The sequence below is a fragment of the Anguilla anguilla genome, chromosome 18 (assembly GCF_013347855.1).
Source record: "Anguilla anguilla isolate fAngAng1 chromosome 18, fAngAng1.pri, whole genome shotgun sequence".
NCBI lineage: Eukaryota > Metazoa > Chordata > Actinopteri > Anguilliformes > Anguillidae > Anguilla > Anguilla anguilla.
In genome coordinates, this window is record NC_049218.1 from 23,227,769 (window position 1) to 23,250,686 (window position 22,918).

Below are 22,918 nucleotides of genomic sequence, written 5' to 3' on the forward strand. Positions count from 1 at the left end.
GGCATCATGTAAGGTAACAAACTTTTTATATCTTACAAGATTCTAGTTGCAATGCCCATTCACTCAGCTAATGACCTACAAACAAACTAATTCTCATTTCCAAATGTACACTGACACTGGCAGGTCCACGCTGAAAAACACACTCATACACACACACACACATACATACACACACACACGCACACACACACACCATTAATCAAGGGGTAACTGATGAATGGAGATAAGTCTAACCCCTTTAGAGGTCTGCACACCCACACAGACCCTGATTAACCGTGTGAAATGGGACCCTCGGGGGGAAGTGGCTTGCTCTCCCCTCCGTCACCGTCCCTGCTGGCCTGTGAGGCAATATGCCGGATGTTTCTGGATGCATAGTTCTGCAAGGTCTCCCAGGAAACAACCGCCACAGGAGCCGGACCGAGCAGACCTGTGTCCGTTAGCCGTTAGCGTCGGTGTGGTCTTTAAAGGGTGTGAACCAGAGCGGGGCTTCGCCCTACAGGCTGAAACACCACAGCAAGGAGGCCAGGCCCTCTGATCTTTCCGACGGCCTGCACTGTTTATCGCCCGCTGTTGATCTTGGCCAATCAGAGGGGCCGGCACTCCACGGAATGTTCTGGCAAGCCTTATACTCCCGATTTGTTGGCAAAAATAGAACCTTTAATGGGTTTGTAATAAGTATTTATTCCTCTGGCATGATGGCCAGCAATTTATGACTTTCATTCAGATGCTGGATTGAAGCGCTCCGTTCTATTTTAAAACGAATTTCGGAGGAAAACAAACAGGGACAATATTTTCCATGCCTTGCGAACGCACAGAACAGACACACGGGTAATTGCTGACATCACTCCCTTCCTACGGTCCTTGTGGCTATAATAGTGTTATGTCCTTGTCCATGAAGAGAGACAAAACCCTCCCTGTCAATACCGTAAAGGCTTCGATTTCTCAAAGGCCGTTGTCATAAAAGTGGAGGCTGAATACCAGGAAACATTATCTGCTCCTTCAAAGAAAACAATCTAAACCGAGTCGATGGGAATCAATTCAGAGGAACCTAAAAGACGAGAGCGTACGCGGGGTCCTTGTACTTTATAACCGTGTGCGACTGTGAAATCGCAGTCAGCTGTAAACGGCTTCACAGTTAAACCCGCTGTGACAGACAGACGGACGGACAGACAGACAGACAGACAGACGGTCGGACGGACGGACGGACGGACGGACGGACGGACAGACGTACGTGGTGTTTGGCCAGCTCGATCTCGATGGCCTTGGGGTCGCCGCCAGCCTTGCGCTGTTCGTTGAGCAGCTCCTCGGTGTGGGTCAGCCAGGTGAGCAGCTCGTCCAGGGCGTGCTGGAACTGCCCCAGGGCCAGCAGAGCGCCCTCCAGCTTGTGCTGTGGGAATTACAACCAACAAAACACACCACTGAGAAACAAGACATTTCCCGTTCCATTTTTCCTCAAGCCAAGCTGGCGCAAAGAAAGTGTTCAGCAGGATGTATGGTCACACTTAGAGCTGGGTGATGTACCGCGACAATAATTATCGAATGCAGTAACGATCGTCACCACCGTGTGGTGTATTGCCTTTATTTTCGTCAAACAACCACGCTTCAGAAACTGCACAAATTGCTCTCGGAAAACAATATCACCGCTGTTGTCTATTGGGTGACCATAAGACAGGAGGAAAGCCTCGTAGCTTCCAAGTGATTGATGAAAACGCATCACATGATCACATGGAAGGAGTACAACTTTGCTGCTGATTGGCTGTCTTAACAACACCAAACAGATTACAGTGGTCATGATTTCTTTCTCCAGAAGCATTTCACAAGGCCTCTTTAGTTTGGTTGTTTACTAACTGCTTCAGGTATAATTAAAAAGAAAAATATGAAAAGAAAGGTAATACACCATATGGTGGCAAAGACCATTATTGCATCCGATAATTATCATTGAGGAATTTCACCCAGCCCTTATCACATTTATAGTAAATATTTTTAAAAATTTTAATGAGAATAAAAAAATCCACTTTGTTACAAAAACAAAGGACTCAAGACAAACAAAACTAAAGCCTGAATCAAGATCTACAACCGCAAACATACCCTTTCATATCAGTACATAAGCAGACACAGCCGACTCGTATCTTCAGGTCACACCCCGAGAGCTGACTCACCTGTCTGTTGATGGTCTTCTCGTCCAGGTTGTCCCAGAGCATCTTTAATTCGGAGAGGGGCTCCTGGATGGCGCTCCTGTCCGCTTCCTCCACCGCCTTCTTCAGGAGCAGCCCTCCCTGGTGGTTGAGTCGCTCCATCTCAATCTGCAGCTGGTAGGCCTCGCCCTTAAACTCCTGAGAAAAGGGGGGTGGAGGGAGAGGTCAGGCACATGACAACAGCACCCCTGCCTCAACCTACCCACAGATTTCCTAGGAAGGTATAACTGCTTAAAACTTTCTCTAATTTATACTCATAACAAGAACAGAATGCAAGAACATTTCAGAAGGCAGAAACAGGTTATCTGCCGGTTGTCATTTTAGCGGTAAGATGTTGTTACTGCAGGAGCCGCACTGTTTTGTCTAGGGCAGTTTTTCTGCTCTAGCCAGTACACCATGTACACTGGTAATCTGCACTGACACGCCATGGCACAGATAACTCAATGAAAGGGAAAAAACATAATGAAAACCCAGCTGCTATTCAACGTAAACACAATGGCAAACATAATATACCATAGTTTGCTTTCGACATTTAAATGCCCAGCTACTGATACTGACTAGAGCTGAAGAACAGCCCCGATGTTTACACTGTGCTTTTGTTATTTTCTAAACTCTTATTTTCTAGGTGGTGAAGGGAGTGTTTCATTTCACAGCAGCTATCCCGGGGAACTCGTTCAGAAACGAGATACCTTGAGCTCTTCGATTTGCTGTTTGACGGTCTCCAGGTCGGTGCCCACGGGTGACATGGAGTCCAGCTTGCTCTCGACGATGTCCAGCCAGTCGAACATGCCCTGCGGGAGAGGAGCGAGGGTCACGCGTGGAGCGAGAAACAAAATGGCGGTAACCCTGGGCTCCGCCAGACAAAACCACCAGGGTCCTTAGTTTTCCACCTCCATTTGTCTCCGTAAAAATGCCACCACTCCTGCAACTCCCCACAGCGAGAGGGTGGGGGGGTGGGGGGGTGGGGGGTGGGTGTGGCCTTTAACCGCACGCCGTTTAAAGACCCGGTTCGCTGAACCCGTTCAGGGGCCATAAAACACCACGCGGGTCGCGAGGACGGAGTAACGGCCTTTTCATCAAAGGATCCTTTAACTCACTCCATTGAGGCCTCGAACGGCACACAATAGCCTAAATTACTAGCTGGTTTTACACACTCCCTCAGCTTCTGAACAAACCCACAAATTAGCAGCCGTCGCAGTGAACAATCATGCAGCGTTGCTCTATGTTCTTCCTGCAAGTGGAGGTCTGTCTACGAATTGTAAGCAAACAGCACGTGAAAAAACACCCCAGAAGAAGCACAATAAATGTTTAAATATTCCAAAATGTGGCTACAAGACATTTCTCCATTACTCAGCATAACCAGCTGATCTCCTTCAGGGTAGATGTCACCTGCAAACTGGAAAGCGGCTCTTGATTCTACTGCACCCTCGTTTCTTTAGTCTCCTCGGTGAACGGTGAACAGAAAGCTTTCAATGGCTCTGTGGTCTTGACCCACAGTCAGCTAACATTACCAATCACTGAATGAACTCCATTACCCATGAGGCTCTGCTCCTCAGGCGTGAACAGCCTGTTTTGAGGAGGGCTCGCTAGGGGTCAGACACTTCACTACAGCCTGATTTACAACACCACCCCAATCTCACCCCCCTCACCCCCAGCCACTTTAATCACAGAACTACAAAGGACAGCGGCAATTCCCTGGATAAATATTAATCAGACCGCCCGTAATGAAATGGCCGTGGAGCTCAAAGCACAGACAAAGGAACGAACACTGGGGTGAGGATGAGTTCATCTGTCTGCCATTGGAACACTGATGAAGTCGGTGAGGTCTTCCATTAAAATTATCATAACAGGACCAATAAGAAAGTCAAAAAGCACATAGCTTAAAAATGTAATCTTACACACGGTGAACACAGTTCTTAATAAACAGTATATGTTCTGAACACCACTTCTGCCTTTGATGTAAATATAAAAATGAGAATACCAACAGAACAACATGTTTGCATGGAGGCGATACTGCACCAGCAACAGGTACAGTTACACTCTGAAGCTGTGTGTGTGCATCCAGGTGAGCAGTGTGTGTGTTTGTGTGTGTGTGTGTGTGTGTTCCTCCAGGTGAGCAGTGTGTGTGTTTGTGTGTGTGTGTGTGTGTGTTCCTCCAGGTGAGCAGTACCTGAAGCCCATCCTGGAACTGCACGGCGGTCTGCATGGCCTCCTCCAGCCGGTCCACCCGCTCCTTCCAGGTCTTATCCAGAGTCTCCCAGGCCGAGTTCACCTGCACGGACAGGCGCAGTCACTCAAAACGCTCCCACACACACCTGACTTCTAACCTATGCAATGTGTGTGTTAAAAGCACTGTGTGTTTGTGTGGTGTGTATGGTGTGTGTGTGTGTGTGTGTGTGTATCTCTGTTTCATGTTGCATGTATCATACAAGACCTCCTAATATTATTCCAAAATTAATTAAACAACAGAAAGTACTGTATCGGACAGGCTCATGGTAAAAATGCTCTGTGTGTTGCTAGGCTGGATACAGTTGGTGTGTCCATGCAGCTTATTGTTCCATCAGTGGCATTACCTCATCGATACTCTTCTTGATCACGGGTTTGTCAGGCTCCCCACAGGAGGCCATAAGCTCCGCCCCCAGGTTCTGAACCACGTCAAGCTCGTATTGGAGCCCATCAATCTCCTCCTTAAAATTCTGAGGGGTTGATTTCGGGGGTACAGGGATGGGGGGGACAGGGCGACAGGTAAGCATCCTCTAATCAAATCAAATCAAGAGACCAGTCTTCACAGCTTTTTTCCTTAAAATGGGAGAAATAAAACTACTGAATTACACCCATTTAAAACATGCTCTTGTTCACAGCAACTAACTTCAAATTTTTATAACATGAAGACACTATTAATCCAGAGCAACTTAACAGTTGACATCTGTTTACACACAATCCATTTATATAACTGGATATTTACTGACACAGTTAAGTTTAAGGACCTTGCTCAAGGGTATAATGGCAGTATTCCAGCTGAGAATCTAACCTACAACTATGCAGTTGCAAGCCCAGTTTCCTAGCCATTACGCTACACTGCCATTCTAAATAAAGCACATAAGTGCATTCTGAACAAATGGTTAGGTTTGATTTATTAAGTCAACAAAAGACACTGTAACAACAGAGAAGAATATTTCAACAGCCTGAAATGGTGCAAGAGCTGGAATCAGCTACATTGTTAACACAGTCAACTATCCAGAAAAAAATATTCAACTACTGAAATTGAAATTTGAAAATAAACAGAACTTTGGTCTGACAGGAAGAGACACCTCTGTTTTCCTATCACTACAGTTTCTGGTGAGAAACCATAGACGGTTCATTTAGGGTAGGACCTGCGACCACTGACCTCCACGGTCTCCTGCTGCTGTTTGACCACAGAGGGGTCCACCCCCGGCCCCTCCATCTCCCTTAGGAGGTCCTGGGTGTCCTTGATGGTGACCATGAGAGCGCCGTGGTCGCACCAGAACTTCTCGGCCAGGTCCATCACGTCCAGCAGCTTGGCCTCCCTCTCCTCCAGCAGAGCCTGGATGTCGCTCCACAGGAACACCATGAGGTCCAGCTTGTCCTGGACCGCTGGGTGAAACAACGAGAGATTAAGATTAATGAACATCCACTCCAAACAGTCTACCTGAGACCAGAATCATCATTAGATGGCACTTTATAGGCATGTGGCTACTTCTTATACAGATAGGATGAAAACAGTAAAGAAATATATTTTAAAAGGAAAGAAAAATATTAAATCGATTTCAGTAAACAAAAGGTTTGGGTTCAAATCTCTAGCAAGAAAAGAATTCTCTCAGCAATGTGCTGGTACACACGGATACGAGTAACAGGAAGAGGGTTTTGGGTAAGTACAGGTACACAAGGATAGGGGTAACAGGAAGTGGGCTGTGGGTAAATACAGGTCCACACGGATACAGGTAACAGGAAGAGGCTGTACGTAAATACAGGCCCACGGGATATGGGTAACAGGAAGTGGGCTGTGGGAAATACAGGCACTCAGGATACGGGTAACAGGAAGTGGGCTGTGGGAAATACAGATACACAGGATATGGGTAACAGGAAGCAGGTGAGGCGCTCCACCTTTGGCTGATATGTCCTTGTCGGCCCCCTCGGAGCGAGCGATCATCTCCTGGCCGCGCTGCTTCAGCGTCTCGTAGCTCGGCTGCAGCTTCTCCAGGTCCACGGACACGCCCTTGTTCTCCGAGACCTGCTCGCGGATCTTCTCCACCTCCACGCTGATGGAGGGCGGCTGGCGCAGACGCTCCACCATGCGCTCCAGGGACTCCAGCATGGGGTCGATCTTATCGTGGAACTGCGGGGGAACGCAGAGCCAAGCGCAGAGAGGCGCAGGAGAAAGGCACTCAATACAGGAGCCTGGCTGCGTAATGCACAACAACTGCTTGTATGCACACGCACTCTCTCTCTCACACACACACACCACACAAATGCATACACGCACACACACACACACACACACACACACATACACCACACAAACGCGTACACAGGCACACGCAAGGTGGGTTGGTGTTTGTACAAGCACACACACCAACAAACATGTGTCTGTTGGTGTAAACAAATGTGCACACACCAGCGAAGGAGACATAACTAGGTCATCCAATAGCCAACTGACAAAAACTTAATAATATTTTTTAAAATTATAATGATAACCTCAGGCAAGTTCAGACTAAACTTGTCCTAGAGCAAGCAGCAGCACAATGAACAGAGCGGGACATCATGCTATCCATGACAGGGGAATCCCAGAGAGAGCCCGATCCTGCTACGGTTTCCCCTTATCTGTGAGCTAATGGAAATCCCAAAATGCCTCATCAGAGGTCACGTCCCACCAGGCAAAGCTTATGTTACCAGCACTCCGCAGTTAGAACACGTGTCCCGTTTGAAAATGGGCACGTTTATCTTCTCTTTCCAAAGGATGGATGTGAACAATGTTCCCTTTCATGATCAGAGCACATCAGATCAGGTAACTCAGTCAGCAAGTCTCTGTCTGTTCATTCCAGTCGCTAGTTTTGGAGTTTGTCAGATGTGCTATAGATCATCACCATTCCCATTACTGAAAAAAGTTTTACTATGCTGCAGTCTTTTTGGACCATCAACACCAGTGACTGCACTCATTTGTGAACGCTGTTTCTAAAGCCAAACTGGCCATTACAGAGCAAGCCCAATGTTAGTAAAACGCAGCTGAAGATACTACTCAGAGATATAAGAATAGGGATATGATGACTGTGATGTCACCTTAGTCACAGAAAACAGGAACTCCACCAATCATAGACTACATTGTTAAGAACCAGTAGAACAGCAGTGACAGTGACTGGTGTATACTTTCTGGTTCCTGGTCTGGTAAAGTTCAACAGGGATCATGGAAGTATAGCCAGAAAGTATCCACCAATCACAATCAGCATTGTTCTTTTGGTTTTCTCTCAGTTTTTTATGTAAGGAGCCAGCTCTCTGTTTCATTATTCCTGTCAGAACTGCATCAGCGTCTCAGAGGTCGCCTGCTCATCATGTCAGGTTATAAACCAAACACAACGTGAGAAACCAACGCAGAAAGAAAAAGAAGGATAAAAACCGATTAGCTGAGAGCGTAAAAGGACCAGAGCGAAAGGGACTTGGGGGAAGGCGGCGGACTTGGCGGCTCACCTGGGTGGACTTGGAGAGGGCCTCATCCAGCGTGGCGGCCCTCTGCTTGACGTCGGCCTTCAGCTGGGCATAGAGCTGGTCGGCGCTGGTGTACTTCTCCAGCACGGCCTGCCCCTCCTGCGGGCTCAGCTCCAGCAGCTGGGGGCCCGTCTTGTTCATCTTGTCGATGTGGGGCTTGTGCTCGGCTATCAGCTCCCGCATTTGCTGTGTGGGGAGGGGGGATGACATCATCGTCACTGAACGTGCAATTTACTGCACCCTAAGTGCGCCCTTATTCTTTAAAAAAAAAAAAAAACAGTGTTCCAGCTGTAAGGCGGCAGTGTAGTACAATGGGTAAGGAACTGGGCTTGTAACCTAAAAGTTGCAGGTTGCAGGTACGATTCCCGGATAGGACGCTGCCGTTGTACCCTTGAGCAAGGTACTTAGCCTGCTTGTTGTGTAAGTCGCTACATATGTCTGTAATGTAATGTAATGCAATGTAGTTTTAAGCCCAGGTTGTTAAATCTACTGCACACCAGGGTTCTGGTACTGTGCCAAAAGCTTTGCCTGAGCTGCTTCAGTAAGAATCCAGCTGTATGAGCAGACAATTAAGCAAACAAGCCTGAAGTAATGAGAGGGGTTATGAATGTAAGGGCGTTAAAAACAGCGGTGGATAGGCAGAGATTGCTCAAAGACCCAGGGGAACCTCAAAAGACCCAAGGGAACCTCAAAGAACCAGGGGAACCTCAAAAGACCCAAGGGAACCTCAAAGAACCAGGGGAACCTCAAAGACCCGGGGGAACGTCAAAAACCCAGGGGACTTGGCGGAAGCTCACCCGCAGCTCCTCCTGCTGCTGCCTCAGCGCGTCGTACTCGATGGCGGGCGGCGGAAGCTGGCCGAATCCGGAGCGGGTCTCCTGGAGCCAGGGCCACAGCTCCTCGTACGTCTCCCAGAACTGGGCGGCCAGCGACTGAGCGCGCTCCAGCTGCAGGCAGCGCTCCGAGTTCAGCTGGCTCACCGCGCCGTACTTCTCCAGGAGCGCCCCGATCTTTGCCTGGTCGCCCCGGAAACGAGAGAAAAGAGCTTCAGAAGACCACGCCACTCCAGTGGGACAAAGGCTTTCGCCTTGTTCTGGAAAAACATAGGCCATCACCTGGCTCTAGTTCTTCCTAAACTTCGGCAGGAAGTCTTTTTTCTTCACAAAATCAGGCAAGTTCAGCAATGACTACAACTAACTCACCAAACTGAGCTTGAAAACTGAAAAATGTAACACTTGCATTTACTTGTAAGTCAAAGTTGGGGACACATTTTGATAAAATACATGCCAAGGGCTCACATAACACACATTTCCTAACATGACTGAGTACTTTCAATGTAATTAACGAATGAAACACACATGTATTCAGTACTGATTGCATGCACACAACGCACTCAACTAATGTTACACATAGTTCCTGATCTTACTGAGTGCTTACTGCACACATGCTGTATCATGAAGCACTGTAATGCGTGTCCTAATCTAATCTAGAACTGGCCACATGCAGGCAGAGAAAATAAGTGACATAATGCAATGAAAATCACCCACAAACCCTGGAGATTATTTTCGAATTCAGGGAGAGGGTTTTAAAATGTCTTCTCTTTACCTGTAAGGCTTGTTTTTCCTCCTCGTCTTTGCTCTTCACGATGGCCTCGCCCGTCCTCACAATGTCGTCCACGGTGTCCTTGTGTCTGAGGATGTCCATGGAGAAGACCTGGCGGGGGGAGAAGGACACGGTGTTATCGGCCGGGGGCGAGACCGGGGGGGGGGGAGTCGGATGTTTTTGGGGGGCTGAGGGTCGGGACGCTGACCTTCTGAGCCTGGAGCTGGGCCACGGTCTCGTTCTGCTCCAGCCGGATCGGCCCCAGAGCCGCCATCTTCCTCTCCGCCTCCGCCAGCCAGGCGAGCTCCGCGTCAGCCGCCTGCTCGAACTGCACACGCGGGCGACGATGGGTTAGGCACCCTCATAACACACGCACGCACACAACCTTCCGCACACCACACGCGGGCAGTGGGCGGTTACAGACCCTCATTACACGAGAATGTGCGTCGAACGCACGCACACAACAACTTTTCACACACCACACGCGGGCGACGGGCGGTTAGGCACCCTCATTACACAGGAACACGCGTCGAACGCACACACACAACCACTTTATACACGTCTATATCCCCACTGCACCCTCAGCAAACACACACATGCACGTCAGTCTTTCACAGTAGAAAACTTAATTTCATATTTTCTTATAGTTCAAAATATGGAAATTGGAAAAAATAGAAAAAAATAACTGAAACACAACACTGCCCAAAGAAGAGGAAGCATCAATAGTGAATTCCACCACGTTCACATGATTATTGCACTGGTATAGAGAGGAGCATCCCAGACAACAGTACCCCTCCTGTCCTCTGTGTTTTAGAACTACAGGCTTCACCACTGCGTAGGCCGCTGCTTGCACTTTATAACCAGGCAATAATCTAATGCAAATTAACTGGGACCCCATTTACCCCTTTCCCCCACTCCCCCGCCCCCCCTGCCCGGTGTCTGCCAGCACGGGGGCTCCCGTGGGACCCGGGGCTGGGGAGGGGCGGGACTCCGCGCCCCGAACGCAGACGGGATTAACAGCATAAAAGCACCAATCACCCAGAACACCAGACTGCATTCCGCTCAAGAGAAGCCTCTTTGTTACACACAGTGGCGTCGGGGTGGGGTGTTGGGGGTGGGGGGGGGGGGGGTAGGGGGCCAGCAGGGGGTAAGGGGGCTTTTGTGTCTCTGTTTGTTTGTTTACCCAGCTACCGCGACCCCAGCAGAGAGGGGGGGTGGGAAATGGGGGGAGGGGGCTGCTGGCAGGCGGTGCTGTGCCCCCGTACGGTACCTGTTGCGATTTCAGGATGGCGGCGTCGATCTGGGTGACGTGCTGGGCCACGGTGTCTGCGGCCATCTTGTAGCGCTCGTTGTCCTCGCTCACCAGCTTGTCCAGGCCCTCGCGGACCCGCCAGGGCACCAGCTCCAGCAGGCCGCTGCTCACCTCGTTCAGCCCGTCCACCTGCGCCCGCCGCTCCCGCACCTCCTTCAGGAGCTCCTGTGGGGGAGGAGAGGGGAGGGCAAATCAGGACGCGCGGTGCACCTCTCCACCCAATCAGACCTCGACCGCCTACGCCATTCAGGTGCTCTCCAAGCTCAGGATACAATTGACTAAACATGGCTAATCTGCAACAAGTTATTTCTCCCAAAGTGTGGGGCTCATAGCACAGAAAATCCGAGAAAAGTTACATTAATGCTGAAAGGAATTGCCATCAGAACTGCGAAGCACTGGGCAAGTTTGCACGTGAACTAATAACTGCCATTTGGAATGCTTCGTAGCTTCCTCTGAGTCAGTTCCGGATCAGATTAGCAGCAATACAATAACAAAAGCTTTGCTACCTTCTGTCCTGTTACTGCGTCAGTCTGTGTGCTCTGAGCAGATGAAGTGCCAGCACTAAAGCCGCAGTTCTATCTCCCTTAACTGTAACTGAGCCTCAAGACTCAAGTCTGACATCTGTGACATCACGAACACCCCACCAGTAAATCCCATAATCCTTTGCTGATTCCTATTAGCTCCAATTGCTTGTTTCTACACCACCAGTGCTGCTGATTTAGAAAAGAAAACTTCACAAAATAAATTCTCAGATGTTCCAGTCTTTTCTGCTGTGGAGCAGAAAACTGCACGCTGGCTTTGGTACTGAGTCAAGCTAAAGGAATGGGGAGCTTTAGCTTTAGAGTTAGCTACCGAGGGGCTAAAGTCTGCTGGGTATAGTGTGCTTTCAAAGAGCTGAATCCCTATTTTCACTCTCTCTTACAAAGCTGTCCAGGACACACAGAACATGATGTTGATTATTGCACTATTGTGTCCATCTATTATTGTACTACTGTATTATTTCTGCTTCTTGTTTACTTGTATTGTATTGTTGCAAAGCATTATTTTTTGCTGCAATTAAAGCATTTCTGTACACTATCCATATATCTATCCATCATCTCCTCCATCTCCTCCATCCATCTGATCCATTCATCCATCTATCCATCTTTCAGCTTCTCCATCCATCTCATCTATCCATCCATCCATCCATCATATCCTCCATCTCCACCATCCATCCATCCATCTCATCCATCTCCTCCATCTCCTCCATCCATCTCATCCATTCATCCATCTATCCATCTTTCAGCTTCTCCATCCATCTCATCTATCCATCCATCCATCATATCCTCCATCTCCATCATCTTCTCCATCTCCTCCATCCATCTCCTCCATCCATCCATCCATCCATCCATCTCCTCCATCTCCTCCATCCATCCATTCATCATCTCCTCCACCCATCCATCCATCTCCATCTTGCCCATCTCCTCACACACAGACCCGGTGGGGCGTACCTTCTGCCTCTCCTGCATCTGGGCCAGCTGCTCTCCCACAGGAGCCTGTGCCTGGTAGGCCTCCAGCTGGGCCTCCACCCCGTCCAGCCACTGGTTCAGGTCCTCATGGGTGCTCTGGAGCCGGCTGGCCAGGGACAGGGCCTTCTCCAGGGTGGCGGACACCTTGGCGCTCATGGAGGTGATCTCTGCATACCTGGATTTAATTCCATCCAGCTTCCCTTGGATCACCACCACCTCGTCACCTGCAACATCACGGAGATCAGAGTTATTACCCCAGTCTCTTATGGAGATGCAGTCATAACCACAATCTGTCAAAGCGTATATTGCTTTATTGCCTGTTTATATCAGTGGTGTAAAACTAAATTCCATAGGGGCCACAGTGTCCGCAGATTTTTGTGGTTTCCTTTCAACCGGCTGCCAATTAAGTCCTTCAGAACAAGGTATGTGGATTCTTCAGTCAATCAATGACTTAAATGAACCACTAGGGCTGTGAACACCCCAGCAGACACTGCGGCCCTCCAGGACTCCAGGACTGGAGTTGGAGACCAGTGGTTTATACAGTGGGATGTCCACTGTAGCAGTACAGCATGCTCTCTCTCACCTGTAGTTTGCTTGAGCAGCTCCATGCCGTTGAAGACGGCCTGGTCCACATTCTGCCGCTTGAGCTCAATGTCCTCATGAAGAGCCTACAGGACAGAGAGAGAGACAGACACACACACAAGCACGTGACCCACCGCGACCAGTCAGAGCGAGAGGCGGAGCAAGTAGGCGACGTGCGCACACACAGAAGCGCGTAAATGAAGAGCACACGAGGGGAGGGAGGCGGAGGGAAAATGGCCGACGGTACCAGCTGCTCGGCCCGCTGCTTCTCCAGCACGTCGGTCCGGTAGTCGTGCACGGACGCCTCGGCCAGCCGGGCCCGCGCCTCGCTCAGCCAGGTCATGAGCGCCACCTCGTCCTCGCCGAAGAGCCGCGCGTTGGCGCGCGCCTGCCTCAGCATCTCCGCCCGCCGCCGGCTGCGGTCCTGGAGCTCCGCGTAGCCCGCCTGCAAGGCGTCCAGCCGCGACCGCACCAGCTCCCTGTCGTCCGCCGAGCTCAGGCAGCCCAGGGCCTGGCCCAGGCTCACGGCCCGCTGCAGGTCCTTACCGCGACCCGCCACCTCGGCCTCCAGGGACTAACCGCCGGGGGAGCGAGTCGCAAACGAAAACAACGACGACAAACACAAAATGGACGAACAAACAAACAAACGAAAAAGGAACAGAAAACCACGGCAAATGAGGAACACAAGACGAAAAAGGAAAAATCATAATAACACGGGTAACTAAAAAAACTGAAACGATAAACACGGGGTAACTAAAAAGATAAACACGTCACAATAAAATGGCAAATAAATTTGAAAAAACCAAATGAGTGACACGCATGGATGTGGAAGGGCTATGAACTGTGATGGAAACAGGGCTTTGAGAAGGTACCTTCTGCTGGAATGGTAACCATAACAACATAAAGGGTCTTTGCTGTGGCTACCTTGTGCTGGGAGATCTGCTCCTCCAGCTTCTTGGTCTGGGTGCCGATGGGCTCGGCGTGGGCCAGCCGCTTCTCGGTGGCGCTCAGCCAATCAGACAGGGGCTCCAGGGTCTCATGGAACTGCTGCGCCACGCCCAGGGTGCTCTCCAGCTGCTTGTGTCTGCAGCGCCACCAACAGGAAGAAACAACTCATGAGATACTAATACTGCTGCTGCTACTGCTACTACTGCTGCTGCAGCTACTGGTACTGCTAATACTGCTAATACTGCTACTGCAACTGCTACTACTACTGCTACTAATTATTATTCATTTTCACAATTGTCTTCACTCTTTGTTACTTCAGCATAATGACATATGTGATTGAAATACAGATTCAAAACCGTAAATGTGGTTATGCATGAATAGACAAACCCGCATTGGGCAATAACACTTTTACTGCCCCCTGCTGGAACGGTCAGATCAAACACCCCTCCCTAGGGTCATGTCATGCACCCTATATCCTCACATGCCCTTCTCTACCTAACCCTCCGTCATCATATCTGTCCTCCTCCATCTTAAGCTGCTTCCTCTCCTCATCCCTACCCTCGGAGTCGCTGGCCTGTCTGAACGCTCCACACCTGAGCCCTCTCTCTCTCTCTCTCTCTCTCTCTCTCTCTCTCTAATCCCACGCCCGGGCACCTGTATGGGGACGGCTCAGTGTAACAGGATTACCCCCCCCCCCCCCGGGCCTCTCCTGTGCTTGTGTCAGTTACAGCACGGCAGGGGAAAATACCAGTTTAGCGACAAGCAGAGCAACTGCAGCTACTCGACCGCAGAAGTGTCTATTGTCAGCACTTAAAAGCAATAAATCCCTAAAGCAGCCCTGCTCTTTGTTTATTGTCTTAGACACCAAATCCCACTTTTTCTTCTGTTTCATCTCTCAGATTCCCAAGCTCTCTGCCTGGGAAAATATCCTGACTGATAAAAATGTAGGCCAAGTGGAGGTTGAACCCGGCAATCACACTCACAGAAGATTTAACACACAACATTAAATGCTGTGGATAATCTAAAATAATCTAATAATCTATTCAATTTGCAGTGTTTTGAATTACATGGATAAACACACTAAACTGAGGGAATCATGTAAAAAGAGCACATTGCTTGTGATAATGAAATATTGTAATGCATTATCATCGACTGTGTTACAGATAATATAATATGTTCTCATTGGCTGTGGTACGGATACTGCTTTTACACTGGCTGTGGTACAGATACTGTGTTCTCATTGGCTGTGGTAGATACTGCAAGGCGTTCTCAGTGACTGTGGTACAGATACTGCATTCTCATTGGTTGTGGTAGATACTGTAAGGTGTTCTCATTGACTGAGGTACAGATAATGCATTCTCATTGTTTGTGGTAGATACTGTAAGGTGTTCTCATTGGCTGTGATAGATACTGTAAGGCATTCTCATTGGCTGTGGTAGATACTGCAAGGCGTTCTCATTGGCTGCGGTACAGACCTGGCTTCAGCCTTCGTCAGCAGGGCGTCCCACCTCTCTCCCAGGCCACTGATCTCCTTCACGATCTTCTCCCTGTCGGCGGGCTCAGCCAGCTCAGACATCTTACCCCCCTCCTTCTTAATGAGCTCCACCGTGGGCCTGCGGTCCTCCAAGAGCCGCTGGAGGAGCTGTCACACGCAGGAAACAGGAAACAGCTCAGCAAGAAAGCCAACCAGAACCAGGCCTCGAGCGTTCACACACCGAGTACTACCCTCACGTGCAACAGCACTCATAACAAAGTCCACAAATCTTGTTGGTTAACTCACAAAAGATTCATATTTCCTACCACCAATTTCAAATAATAATACATTTACAGCACTTATCTTTACTGACTGAACCCAAGCACAAAATCTGTTACAACTCGAGAGATATTCATCATTTCCCCTATAATGATTTGTTTTGCTCTATTGCATTCTGTAAGAATGCTGTAAGAAACTTACTTTCTGTTCTTGAATCTGGGCCTTGACAACTTTGAACTCAGCTGACGGGGGCTTTTGATTGGCTACCAGCTCTTCTGTGTCCGTCAGCCAGCTGAGCAGGGACTCCAGTGCATCCTGAAACCTCCCACAATGCAACAGCGCTTCGTGCAGCTGGGCTGAGCGCTCGGCGATCTGTGAACGCAGCCAAACACGGTAATACGTTCAGTATTAAATCCATAATACGTTCAATGTTAAATCCATAAATATGTTCAGTGTTAAGTACATATGGTCCCTGATTGATCCATATGCACTCTGCTAGAGTTAAAATAATACCGGACATTTTACGGTGTGCTTGGATACAACTTCGACAGACAGGCATGCATCAGGACAGCCTAAGGCCTTCTATCCTTGACACTTAAGGCCGAGAGGAAATTAAACAAACGCCAGCATTCGACGCGGCCAGTTAACACTCAGCGCCCAGAAAAATTCCAATTTGCTCTCGTCACCGTTGAGGTGTTCTGGGAAAAGGCGAACATTATCATGTCAGCGGGAGGAGGGGCGGGGGGATAAACAAGGAAAGGAGTAAACCTTTTTGTTGAGCGTGTTCCATCTGGCGCTGACGTTCTCCAGGTCCCGCTCCAGGCTCTCGGTGCTGGTGTTTTTGGCCGCGCTCTGGATGAGACCCTGACCCAGCCAGTTGAGGTCCTGGAGGATGGCCTGGAGCGGCTCGATCTCTTCCTTCTGGAAGACCTGCGATTTAACGGCGAACGAGCACAAGGGACACGTTGGAACCAGGAGGAAAGCTCACGCGGACGCAGACGTTCTGTTTGATCTGTTTGGCTCAGGAAGTGCATTCGACTTTCAACAGTTCATTATGGTTCGCGGGCCAACAATGGAACACAAACAGGAAGACTTTCAAGTTGCTTTTAAGACGCGTTGTTCTTTTATAAGCACTTTATCAAGGACATTAAGGACACTTAACGACTGTTGCCTCCAACGCTCCGCTTCTTAAAAAAAGAAAAAGCTCTAGAAAATACTGTCATCAAATATTTTCGCAAATCAATCATTTCCCTTTTTGATAAGAGCTAAAAGCCACATTTCATTCCGCTTAATAATCTGATATTGACATGTATATCGGCATCCTGGATGGAGACTGCACATACTGCAATTTATTCTTTTGCAAAGGCCAAATAAAGAAGTTCCCTTGATTTAGAAAGAGAAAAGAAACAAGACACTGTGCAATTCCTTGCATGCTATTCTCAGCGCTAGTAATTCATGAATCCATGACCATATAAGCATGTTTTCTGCCAATCCCGAAGCACGATTTTCACAGATAAAGGCCTCTGTGTGTGTGTGTGTGTGTGTGTGTATGAGTATGTGTGTGTGTGTGTGTGTGTGTGTGTGTGTGTGTGTATGAGTGTGTGTGTGTGTGTGTGTGTGTGTGTGTGTGCGTGTGTATGAGTGTGTCGGTGGGGTAGGGTAGGGGTGAGGATAAGGCATTCTTAGGAAGACGCTCTATCACAAGTCAGCCGTCTGTGAGGGTGTTAGGCCGAGCTGAAAGGATTCTCAGGCTGATTCTCAGAGACAGACCGCAAGGCGCGGCCTTCTCGTCTGAAAGGAGGGGCCTGCTGTGGGACCGGTTCCTAAGGAAACCCCAATCCAATGCACCACGGTTACGGGCCCAGCGTTGCCTTTGTCCCAGCCGGACAGAGCCGCCGTGGCGGGACCACAGAACAAGTGAGGGTACGCTGGGACAGAACCTGGGGAGGGGTGGGGGGGCACGTGGTGGTACCTGGGGGGGAACCAGATCGATTTCAGGACACGCGGTTATTTCCGAGAGCAGTCGCTCCATCTCCTCGTCAACGATTGGCCCGTTGGCCAGAGAGACCTCCCTCTCCACCGACCACAGGAAGTCCTCCAGGTCCGCCAAGCTGCAGTCCGAAGCCCCGCTCCCGGGGCCAAAGACCGCGTCCCCGGGGCCCCCGGGGTCCTCGGGCCCCCGCGCCCCCGCGGGAGGGCGGTACTCCGGCTGCGTGACCACGACGCTGATCAGCTCGCACTCGTCCTGAGCGCCGGACTCTTCCAGGAGCTCGGCAGTGGGCAGCTCGTCGTAGTCCTGGTAGGTGGGACAGCGCGGTCCAAAGTCCACGTGGTCCCTCTCCGTGGTCAAGTCCCACCCCACGTCGAACGCACCTTCCACTGGGGGGAGCGCGGACGCACGAACGCCCTCGGCGGGAGGCCCCGCCCACTCCTCTGCACCGCAGCGCTGGCCGTCAGCGAGAGGCCCCGCCCACTCGTCTGCACCGCAGTCGATCTGGCAGACGCTGCTTTCCGGCGGTATCTCGTGTTCCGGGATGTCGCGGATGTAGGGCGGGGCCTCCTTGGCCGGCGTGAAGGGGAACTCGTCCTGCCCCGAGCTGAGGGAACGTCCCGCGTTCATCTCCCCCGAAAAGTGCACCCCCTCCGAGGAGGAGCAGCTGCGGGTCGCGGTGCCGGGCTTCTGCGGGGCGGGGGTGGGGCTGCACAGGCCCGAGTCCTCCTCGGAGGTCAGGGAGCCCCCCGCGCTCCGCCCCCTCCCGCCGCGGCCCAAACGGCACCCGCCGGCGACCTCGGGGCCTACCGTCCCGTTCCGGCCGGCGTACTCCCCCGCCCCCGCGGGGGCCAGCGTGCGCCAGGACCGCCGGTGGTGCTGATGCTGATGATGATGATGATGATGGTAGGGCTCCTTCCTCTCCCCCGGCAGGCGGGGCTCGGGCATGGGCACGCCACCCGCGCGGATGACGTCGCCGTTGAGCTTGAGCCCGTCAAACACGGCGCGCTCGTCCAGGCGGGCCGCCTCCCGGCTGCGCAGCTCGAAGGCGCTGGACGACGCCAGCACGCCGTTCCCGCACAGGCTGGTCAGCGCCAGCGAGCGCTGGCTGTACGGCAGCGTGCCCGCGAAGTGCCGCGACGCCAGGCTGCCCTTCGACCCTGAGTCGATCTGCTCGTTGAGCCGGACCGTGTCGTATATGGACCTCTGGGGCACGTAGCAGTCCTCAATGTTCAGGTCCTCCTCCTCCCTCTTCCCCAAACAGGGCGGGTTCTGGCGAAGGCAATCCGGACGACTCAGGGGCTTCCCCATCGCGACGAAAAATAGCGCAAATTTCGCAATACAAAAAATACATATATCCGAGGTAAATAAGTTGTTGTCAGTGCAAAAAAATAATTATGTGCTATAAAATATGCAAAATATTAAGAGCCATGTCAAGAGTTAGACGTACAAAATGCAATAAAACTATCTTTAAATTAGCTATATTTATCAAAATATAAATTCGCTGTGCCAAACAGAAACAAAAATAAATACTTATGTTCTTTCAGCGCTTATCCGTTAGAAAAGAGGATTATTTTCTGTGACTGTACTTCCACTTTGGAAGAGGAATGACATGAAATAAAATCGTTATCCCCCGGGAAACAGAGAGACGACCCAGAAAAAAAAGTAACAAAGAGGCGCTCCTCTTCTTGGCAGGATCCGAGGACGCGGACGCGCGCAGAAAATCCCTGCGTTCCTTCCTTCGAGCCGCCGGCGGGTCCGGGGAGAACCGGTCATTCCGCTCAGCCGCGTATCCTGGGGGAAATGCCCAGGCGAAGCTCTTCCCTTCCCATCGTCAAAACTTCCAGCGCTGCTCCCCGCCTCTCTCCGGCCGCGAGCGCAATCCACGGCACATATCCCACACGGCCAAGGCTCCTCCTCAAAAAAAGCCCTGGAGCGTTTCTGAAAGCTATCCTTAGCGCCGAAACAGGCTAGCCCGCCGCAAATCCACCGGGTCGCCCCAGCCAAAACAAACAAACAAACAAACAGACAAACAAACAAACGGAAAAGGGCGATCTGCACACGTCCAGTGCTCCTGGATGCATGGAGCCTCTCTGGCTCTCTCTGGCTCTCTCTGGCTCTCTCTCTCTCTCTCTCTGGCTCGCACCGCACTGACAGACAGTCCACCGGCTGTGGGCTCCCGGAGGCCCCGCCCCCGCCATTATTCAGCCAACATCTGCCACCGCTCCGCTCGAGCGGAGGGCCGCTCCGGCACATGTTGATTGGTAGACGCTTGACCCCTTTAATTCCCTTCTTCTGTCTCCGCGGCCCACATGACTTAACTTCTTAGTCATCCTTTCACCCGCTGCCGCCCGGGGTCCTTCCAGTGGGGGGGGGGGGCAGACGCGCGCACCAAAGCAGGACTACCCCCCCCCACCCCCACCCTCCACCCCTTCAAAAGCACAACGAAAGGCGGCTGCTTTGTTGTGACATCAACAAGGGGGGGGGGAGATAGATCCCTTTTCTGTTCCTCTCTCTCTGTCTCGGTTTCTCTCGCTCTAGCTCTGTCTCTCTCTCTCTCTCTCTCTTTCTCTCACACTCTCTCTCTCTGTCTCTCTCTTACACTCTATCTCTCTCTCACACTCTCGCTCTCTCTCTCTTACTCTCTCTCTCTCCCTCTCTATCTCTCTCTCATGCCCTCTCTATCCCTCCCTCCCTCTCCCCTGGTTGTTTTTGCAGGCTGGTTGCTGAGTGCCGCGCAGATATTCTGTTAATTACTCGGGAATGCGGAGGGTGGCTCTGGTCTCTGGTCCGGTAATTTAACACCAGGAGCACTGCCAAGCCAGAACAGAGTTTTCTCTCTCTTTTTTTGTGCCAAAGTGAGTGTCCAGTCCAGTCAGGCAAGGAGGGAGAGAGAGAGACGGTGAGAGTACCGGGGGAATTTATTTTTGTTTCGACAGCGGTTCACGGTAGCTAGATAGTGGAGCTCTACGCAGTGCCGTCAGGCTCGGAGAGAGAGGCAGAGAAAGCATTTAAAGAGATCTGGAGGGATTTAGCCAGGGGATATTCAGAGGATGAATCCCACAGACTTTTTGACATAATCCGGGCAGGGAATTGAAAGAGACAGAGTGCGTGTGTGTGTGTGTTGCCCGAAGAGGGAGGCAGTTTCTGTCCTGCGACTGGTTCATCTCAGCCTTATTCATCGCTGGGAAATGCCATTGTTCAATCGGCGCAAGATGACCCTCGTTAAAAATAGAGCAGGAATCATTTTTACAACCTGTCCGACGGCCGAGAGGCTCCTTTTTACTTCGAGAGGGGGAGAAAAATCGCGCTCACGCTGATTTTTGAGTTTTAATTTTTCTGCGCGCAAGGATTCACGCCGTTCTGCGTTCGCCGTAGCCTCCGTTAGCTCGCTGTCTAGGCTAACTGCGGCTCCGTGTCTTCATTCACAGCTAAGTAAACACCAAAGACTACGCTGCAGGTGCTTCAAGCCCAATAAAATGACGCGCCAATCGCTGAACAGGAACATTACCTCTCTCTCCGAGCATTTGAGCGAACAAAGGGAGAAACAGAAACGGGGGAGGTGGGGGGGGGGGGGGGGGGCTGCCTTCAATTTAGCTCCGCAGGCCGGCCGTGACAAAGAGAGAACTACACCTCACCCTCCCTGAACAATGGGGACCGCTGAGTCGCGCAAGAGTAATCGAGGGGCGCACGATAGTTTCAATCAAAGGCAAAAAAAAAAAAAAGTCAAGAGGCAGACTCAGTCGTGGAGGGGGGGGGCTGTTTCGTTGTACGAGGCGGGTCAGCTGGTAGAACTATTTTGAAGGTTCCATTTTTTATTAAAAAAAAAAAAAAAATGGAACCGAGCAACGTGAGCCGTGCGGAGAAGTCAGCTCCATTATGACGGGACAATGCGTGCCAGCGCCGGCGCTCCGGGGCCGCACGGGGCTCGGGTTACGACCACAAAGCACGGATGTTGCCAGGGCGATGAGTAAGCTCTCCCCCCCCCACCCCCACACCCCCCCCGCACAATAGCACTTTTTCCCCTCATCACCTCTGCTGGAAGAAACGAGCGATATGATTCAGGTGGCAGAAATCTTTTCGAGGTCATGGAAGGCTGAAGTAACGTCTGACACCCCACAAACCCCCCACTGGGAACTCCATGCACACCCACGCCCTCACCCCCCCCCCCCCACAAAGAATTCCACGCACATTTCGCACACGGCCATAAATCATCCATCACTCCTAACGAAAGGCTAACGAAAAACCAGCCATCGAGTTCTGTACGTGGCTACCGTAGCTGAAGAGGCCTGTCTATTTATTTATTTGTTAATCTTGAAAAGAAATGTAACATTAGAGAATCAACCCAAAAATGAAATTATAAATGCTGAATGCAGGAGAAATTACACACTTACTAAAAATGTTACACTGTCTGTCTGTCTGTCAATTATACTATATTGTCTGCCTACTCTTGGCCAACACATTTCTCTACACTTAAATTGAGATCAATAAAATTTTGAATGTTTTTTTGTAACAGTCTCTCAGATGGCCGCGGAATGTGGGACAGGGCATTCCGCACACAGGACACAGAACGTGGGACAGGGCATTCCGCACACAGGACACAGAACGTGGGACAGGGCATTCCGCACACAGGACACAGAACATGGGACAGGGCATTCCGCACACAGGAAACAGAACGTGGGACAGGGCATTCCGCACACAGGACACAGAACGTGGGACAGGGCATTCCGCACACAGGACACAGAACGTGGGACAGGGCATTCCACACACAGGACATAGAACGTGGGACAGGGCATTCCGCACAGAGGACACAGAACGTGGGACAGGGCATTCCGCACACAGGACACAGAACGTGGGACAGGGCATTCTGCACACAGGACACAGAACGTGGGACAGGGCTTTCCGCACACAGGACACAGAACGTGGGACAGGGCATTCCGCACACAGGACACAGAACGTGGGACAGGGCATTCCGCACACAGGACACAGAACGTGGGACAGGGCATTCCGCACACAGGACACAGAACGTGGGGCAGGGCATTCCGCACACACGTTGCTCAGCTGCAGGGGAGGGGACTCTGGGCCTGTGACCCATAAATCCTGCTCAGCTCACAGTGCAGTTACACACTTACATTCCCCTGAGCTGCTCTGGCCTTTACAGAGGCTTTGTGTAAATAAAGCACAAATCAACAGCAGCTTAACATCACAGTGTAACTGTAAAAAAAAAAAAAATACTTAGCATGTAGCACAAGCTCCTGCAGTGAGAGCTAAATATTCAGGTAAATTTTCAAATGCACTGTACCCTTT

The 22,918-nt window shown here is 50.8% G+C and overlaps 1 protein-coding gene across 3 annotated transcripts in view; it reads right to left on the reverse strand.

Moving 5' to 3' along the window:
* Positions 1-22,918, reverse strand: part of dst (dystonin) — a 206,867-nt gene that overhangs the window by 29,492 nt on the left and 154,457 nt on the right. For all 3 annotated transcript variants that reach the window (XM_035399721.1, XM_035399719.1, XM_035399720.1), the window contains 19 exons: positions 16,390-16,551; positions 15,823-15,993; positions 15,344-15,510; positions 13,845-14,004; positions 13,168-13,494; positions 12,922-13,006; positions 12,321-12,562; positions 10,789-10,995; positions 9,727-9,846; positions 9,522-9,629; positions 8,714-8,932; positions 7,899-8,102; positions 6,321-6,552; positions 5,584-5,810; positions 4,769-4,891; positions 4,366-4,467; positions 2,885-2,986; positions 2,160-2,333; positions 1,232-1,387 (listed from right to left, as the gene is read on the reverse strand). In XM_035399721.1, the coding sequence (XP_035255612.1) occupies positions 1,232-1,387; positions 2,160-2,333; positions 2,885-2,986; positions 4,366-4,467; positions 4,769-4,891; positions 5,584-5,810; positions 6,321-6,552; positions 7,899-8,102; positions 8,714-8,932; positions 9,522-9,629; positions 9,727-9,846; positions 10,789-10,995; positions 12,321-12,562; positions 12,922-13,006; positions 13,168-13,494; positions 13,845-14,004; positions 15,344-15,510; positions 15,823-15,993; positions 16,390-16,551 (3,288 nt within the window). The remainder of the gene's footprint in view (positions 1-1,231; positions 1,388-2,159; positions 2,334-2,884; positions 2,987-4,365; positions 4,468-4,768; positions 4,892-5,583; positions 5,811-6,320; positions 6,553-7,898; positions 8,103-8,713; positions 8,933-9,521; positions 9,630-9,726; positions 9,847-10,788; positions 10,996-12,320; positions 12,563-12,921; positions 13,007-13,167; positions 13,495-13,844; positions 14,005-15,343; positions 15,511-15,822; positions 15,994-16,389; positions 16,552-22,918) is intronic.